A 6,365-nucleotide genomic window follows, 5' to 3' on the forward strand; every position below is an offset into this window, starting at 1 on the left:
ATTTTTTAGTAGAGACGGGGTTTCACCATGTTAGCCAGGATGGTCTCGATCTCCTGACCTCGTGATCCGCCCGTCTCGGCCTCCCAAAGTACTGGGATTACAGGCGTGAGCCACCGCGCCCGGCCGCCTGGCTAATTTTGTATTTTAGTAGACATGGGGTTTCACCATATTGGCCAGGCTGATCACGAACTCCTGACCTTGTGATCCACCAGCCTCGACCTCCGAAAGTGCTGGGATTGCAGGCGTGAGCCCACGAGCCCAGCCAGTAAATGTAATTTTATATGCACTGGGAAACCAAAACATGTGTGTGACTTGCCTAACTGTACTATGTGCTTTATGGCAGTGTCCAAACTGCAATGTCTCAAGGTACACCTGTCAGTGCTTTCCAAGCATATAAAACAAAATTAAATCAAAATGGAAAAAAAGGTAATTCCTAAAATGAAAAGCAAAATTAATTCATCAGCGTATCAAGTTGATGACAGCTACAGATACACATTACTTCAAGTAACACACCCTAAAGACAAAAGGAAGTGCAGAAAATAAATTTTAAGAAATATAGAGAGGTAGATGGTTGATAGATTAGATAAATAGATACCCTTCCCTTTTCTTAGATTGCTGCATACTAAAAGGTTTGTTTTTGTTTGTTTTTTCTTTTTCTGAGAAGTCTCGCTCTGTTGCCCAGGCTGGAGTGCAGAGGCATGATCTCAGCTTACTGCAGCCTCCACCTCCCAGGTTCAAGCGATTCTCCTGCCTCAGCCTCCCAAGTATACAGGCACACGCCACCACACCCGGCTAATGTGTGTATTTTTAGTAGAAGCGGGGTTTCGCTGTGTTGCTCAGGCTGGTCTCAAACTCCTGACCTCAGGTGATCTGCCTGCTTCGGCCTCCCAAAGTGCAGGGATGACAGGTGTGAGCCACCACGCCTGGTCTATTGTGAATAATGCTACTGTGAACGTGGGTGCACACACATCTCTTCAAGACCCGTTTTCATTTGTTTTGGGTATATCCCCAGAAGTGGAATTGCTGGATCATGAGGTAATTCTATGTTCAATTTTTTGTGGAAGTGCCATAGTGTAGGCTGTTTGCTTTTAAACGCAGTGTTTGTCAGTCCTGTCCCTACTGCCGTCTGTTACCAGGGTAGAGAATTTGATGTGTGCCCATGAGTGGCCATGGCACCATGACACTGTCCAACTGGACGGAGAGCTGGGCCAGGCCTTGCGTCCGGGCCTTCTCCTGGCTCTCTCTGCATCTCCCATAGCACCCGCTTCATAGAAGTTGCTGCCACGTTACTTGGTGCGTGGGTACCTGTGACTATTAGGACAGCAGCCTCTAGGATTGTGGCCTGTCCTCCTGTTCGCCTGTCATTCTCCCTTGTGATGATGGCAGCCCTGTCCTCTTTTGCCTGCCTTTGGCAGCACGCCTGTCAATGTCTGTTCTTCCTACCCGGGGAGCCCTTCTCACTGGCTTTGTGCGTCGAGGTCGGTTTTTGTTTGTGAGATGGTGCCAGCCTACAGTTCTCGAGAGCAGAATTTAACCCGATTCGCTCAACAATGAGACAACACGGGCTGGGGCGTGGCAGGCCTCCATGGCCCTGGGGAGGGTCTGTTCCTGCCTTTTCTTTGTTGGTTTCCCTTGTCTTTGTTAGGTTCAGATTGGGGTCAGGCTGAGTGTTTGGGGAACCAGGGCTTCACGAGCAGGTTCTTCGCGTCGTCCTGCTTTACCAGTGCTGATGTTGGGATCATCCCCTCATCATCCTCGGATCTGTACTCAGCACATGTAAAAGTCAGGCGAGTTCTCACTGTCCGCTTTCTTTTTTTTATTTTTCCGTGTGGCCCCCCCCCCCCCCTGTAGGCAGAGATGGAAGCCACTCGGCCCTGCCCCAGGTGATGGGGACGGCCCCTGCTCTGAGGTGGAAAAGCTCTTAGTGGACAGCTTCCTGAAAACCGCGGACCTGAGCCCTGGGGAGCCAGACTGTGGGGTTCCAGGCGTGGCCAGAGCTGAGATCGTGCCCCCGACTGCTCAGGGCGAGACCAGGCACTGGGGGCGACCAGGCTGCAACCTGTTGCTCCTCAAGGCAGGGAGAGGGTAAAGGCTACAGCCAGGACTCCGGTTCCAGTCAGAGCCAGAGCCGCCCCCTGCTCACCCTCAGGAGCAGGACCCAGGGCTGACCCGTCACTCAGTGCACGCTCCTTGGTTTCTTCCTTTTGTCGCCTCTCCCTGGTCATGGTTCTCACCTGGACACTCTATTTTCTTTCACATGCTGTCCTGAGACTGGGCGTGTGGCCTCTGTCCCCGGCAGCCCTCACCTGCCACGGTCATTACACACTCTTCCTTCCCATGGCCCGTCTGTCTGGTTCGCCAGCCTTGGAGGAAAGTGCATTAGGGGAGCTGGAGCGGGGGGTGCTGGGCCACTGCAGGCCACACTGGCAGGGGCTTGGTGACTGGGGCTGGCGGCTTGGTGAGCTCAGCTCTGGGTGCCTAGGTGTCCTCATGGGGCAGCTGGGTACCCCAGAGCAGAGGCTGTCCTTATCAGCCTGGGGCAGCACAGGGCCAAGCTTTGGTTCCCCAGCACATGGGCTCATGCTCTGCTCCCTGGACTGGGGTGAGTGGTCAGTCTCTGCCCATCGCCACTAGGGCCAGAGCTGTTGGCTAAGCTGGGGCAGGGCCTGGGCCTGAGCACCTCCCCCGTCTGCTCCCCAGGGCGGCAAGGAGTACCTGATGCGGGCCCACTTCGGCCTGCCCAGCGTGGAGGCTGAGGACAAGGAGGGCAAGCCCCCGATCAGCGTCAAGTTCGAGATCCCGTACTTCACTACCTCCGGCATCCAGGTACGCAAGGCCCAGGCGGCTGGGCCCAGAGCAGGGACACAGGCCGCAGGGGACACATCAACGCAGCCAGCTTGGGAAGGGTGTCGGTCAGCTGGAATCAGGACCCTGCAGTGCTACGGGCCTCTGCCTCTGCCTCCCCACAGACGGGGAGAGGCCAGGCTGCCTCTGCTCAGCCCTGACCCCTGAGTTCAAAGCTCAGAGATCATTCTGCCCCAAAACTAGCGTTTGAGGCTCTGCCATCCACACATGCCCCGTAGGACCTCTTTTCCCTGGCACCCCCTCAGAAGCCCACAGAGGGAGGAGAGGCCCCCAGAGAGCCAGGGGCCTTCTGGCCGGGCGCCCCCAGCAGGCTACTGAGGCCGTGTCTGCAAGCCACACCCTGGCTCCTCACCACTTCCAGAGGCGGCTCTGCCCTCCCACATCCCCTTCACCCCCCTGAGGCCTGTACTCATCCGCTTGTCATGGCCTCCCCTGCCAACCTTAGACTGCCCCAGCAGGAATGATTAGGGGGGGACCAACAGGGCGGGAGCCTGCGGTGCTCAGGGCCCTGCTACCTGTGCCCCAGGTGCGCTACCTGAAGATCATTGAGAAGAGTGGATACCAGGCCCTGCCGTGGGTGCGTTATATCACGCAGAATGGAGGTGAGTGAGGCCCCACCCGTGGGGTGGGGTTGTGCTGAGGGGTCCTCTGTGGCTACCCCCAGGGTGGAGCCATTGGGTCAGGTCCCAAAAGCCGGGAGGGTGCAGAGCCCAGCATGACGCCTCCCTCCTGTCTCCTAGATTACCAGCTCCGGACCCAGTGAGGGGCTGTCGTGGCCAATGCCCCAGCCTCGGGGCTCCTGGGACACACCTGCCAAGCCTGCCAGATGGAGGGGCCCACCCTGGTCTCTGGCCACCCTCCCAGCCTCCGCCCAGGGACCCCTGCCTTCCCCAGGCCATCTGCGCTGCCGTTGACACTCGTTTCAGAAGCCCCTTTCCCAGAAGAGGCTGGTCTTCGAGAAGGCTCGTCTCTTTGTCCCTGAAGTCAGTTTCAGGGGAAGGATGTGAAAATTTTCCCTTTTGAGGTTACAGCCTTTTATGCTGTTGAGCTCCCAGGTACCAAAAAGCTTGGCCAATGCTTGCCAGCCAGCCAGCTGCAGTTGGCATCTGCCACGAAGGAAGCACCAGCCTCGCCGGGCCAGCAGGGGCATCGTTTTGTTGCCATTTTATTGAATGTTATGGGTTTATGGGTGTTCCTGGAACTTGTCTTTGTGCATTCGTTGCTGTTTGTGTTACCCTCACTGTCCCCATGTCCCACCCACGTCCTACAGCACTCAGGCAGCACTTAGTGAGGACGAGCCCTCACCCTTCTTGTCTTCCTCCCCGGCAACGCCCACAGCGGGCCGTTTACACATTGGGGCCGGCACCTGGCGCTCTCGGGGGCCACTGCAGCGTCTGCCTGCTGCCTGGACTTGCAGGCCTCGCCTGTGGCGCCTTCCCAGGGCCAGCCTGGGTCACAAGACGCTGTCACTCAGCCGGATCAGTATTGAACCACCAGGGGAGGTGGGGATCGGTGAGAGACGCCGGCCTCAGACTTTTTCCCACTGAGGGTCCAGAGAGTGGGGCCACGTGTCACCCACGTCTGTGCTTGGTCACCCGCCCTCTCTACCCTGTGTGTATTCACATCATAGTTACATTAAATTCCATTCATTGAATACTCCACAGCCTTCCTCTGATGCGGCGTGGTCCCGACCCCTCCTGCGTGACCACAGGCAGCTGCAGGGCTTGCCTAGTTTCATCGCCGACCTTTCCTGTGGCCCCACGAGGTGTCACCAGCTCCCTCTGCTTCCCCAGCTGAAACAGGAAAAGCAGCTGTGGGAAGAGGCAGCTGCAGCGCTGGACCGTGGGCCACCAATTCCAGGCCATACAGATGAGGCCACGGAGGTAGAGTCTTCTCCTCTCATCCAATCTGCTTCACCCTCAGATGGCCAACAGCTTGTCCCCACCTCTCCCCAACCTAATGGCCGACTCAGAGCGTGGTCCTTGTGTCCACAGCAGCATCCCCTGTGTCCTAGCTAGAAATGCGGGTTCATGGGCCAGCCCTGACCCTCCAAAGTGGAGGCTCTGGGGCCAGGGTCCCAGAAAACATTAACAAGGCCCCCAGTTGCTTCTGTGAACTGCTACCTGGTCCATGGGGGAAACAGCACATAGGCAGGAAGTGCCACCTGCTCTTGGCTCCCTCCCGGACCAGTGCTGATGGCCCTGCCTGGCCAGCAGCCTCTTGCCTTCCTTCTCCCCGTCCCTCTCCTGTCTTGCTGAGCTCATCCTCAGGTGTCGAGTGGGCATCCGACCTAACCTCCCGAGTAGAACCTTCTGCCCACGTAGGTCTTCCCCATCTCAGTGGTGCTGCCCAGCCCAGGCCTCAGACCAAAGCCCTGGAGCCTCTCCTCACTGTCCACACCCATGTCAGCAGCCAGCCCTGATGGCCCCTCCAGAAAACCCTGGGGTTGACCCCGTTGCCATCCTTGCTGCCACCCCCGGGGCCAAGCTCCAGTATGGGCTGTCACTGTCCCCCACCCTGCAGAGCCCCCATGCTGGGGGGACAGGAGAGGGCTGGTCCACAGGACAGAAGAGAGACTTCGGTTTCCAGCAACTTACCAGATAAGACCTGCAAACCCTCCACTACAGACAGTAGAAATGCAGGAAATAAAGCAGACGCGCCTAGCTGTGCCCATAAAAAAGCAAGGAGATCCACAGGAGCCCAACACGAAGGAAGCAGACGTGGAAGTCACCATGGGCTCACACTGGAGTTGCTCTTGGAAACCACAGGGTTTGGGTTAGGTTTGGGGGCCAGGTGGCAGATAGGACTTTGGGCCTCGGGAAGATGGTGAAATGCAATGGAGCTGACTCCTGCATGAAGCTGGGATCCTCGAGGGTCCCGATATTCACAGTAAAAAGATGGACTAGAAAAAACATTTGCCTACCACCCCTGAGAGTAAGCACTGTGTCGTCTCTCTGCCTGAGATCCACAGGAAAGAAAGTCACCACTCATTTAGACCCAACACTTGTAATACTAATATGGTTTGCAGACAACCAAGCCAAGATGTTTGTGACACAAAACCTCCCTGGAGGGACCTAACTTCATCCCTTGTTACAGAAGATCCTCGCACACAATCCACCCTAAACATGAGGGCACATCCTGAAAATTACAAAACAGGCGTGAAGCAAACTAAACAGCGGGATCAGATCCTCATGAACTTCGAAGATTATCAGGCATGTAAACAAATACACTCTGCAGTCAATCTGCTCCAGGTGCTTAAAGGCACAGAGACTTTGAATTAACAAAATGCTGTTAAGACAGCTGTTACAACATCCAACAAGGCAAATAATTTGCATGCGGGTTATAATGTCTACAAATCAGAAAAAAAGAACCTAACAAAATGGGCAGTGTGTGAACAAACAGTATGAAGAAGATGAAATACAAATGGCAAACGTTCGGCCAGGTGTGGTGGCTCACGCCTGTAAGCCCAATACTTTGGGAAGCCGAGGCGGGCCAATCAC

At 56.1% G+C, this 6,365-nt stretch overlaps 1 protein-coding gene across 2 annotated transcripts in view; it reads left to right on the top strand.

Moving 5' to 3' along the window:
• The window catches only part of AP1M1 (adaptor related protein complex 1 subunit mu 1), a 39,528-nt gene extending 35,002 nt beyond the window's left edge, over positions 1 to 4,526 (top strand). For both annotated transcript variants that reach the window (XM_017893688.1, XM_017893689.1), the window contains exons 10-12: positions 2,701 to 2,826; positions 3,392 to 3,467; positions 3,606 to 4,526. In XM_017893688.1, coding sequence (XP_017749177.1) covers positions 2,701 to 2,826; positions 3,392 to 3,467; positions 3,606 to 3,628 — 225 coding nt within the window. In that variant the 3' untranslated portion in view covers positions 3,629 to 4,526. The remainder of the gene's footprint in view (positions 1 to 2,700; positions 2,827 to 3,391; positions 3,468 to 3,605) is intronic.
• The last annotated feature ends 1,839 nt before the right edge of the window (positions 4,527 to 6,365 follow it).

The sequence above is a fragment of the Rhinopithecus bieti genome, unplaced genomic scaffold, assembly GCF_001698545.2.
Source record: "Rhinopithecus bieti isolate Rb0 unplaced genomic scaffold, ASM169854v2 scaffold_23826, whole genome shotgun sequence".
NCBI classification, from domain to species: Eukaryota; Metazoa; Chordata; class Mammalia; order Primates; family Cercopithecidae; genus Rhinopithecus; species Rhinopithecus bieti.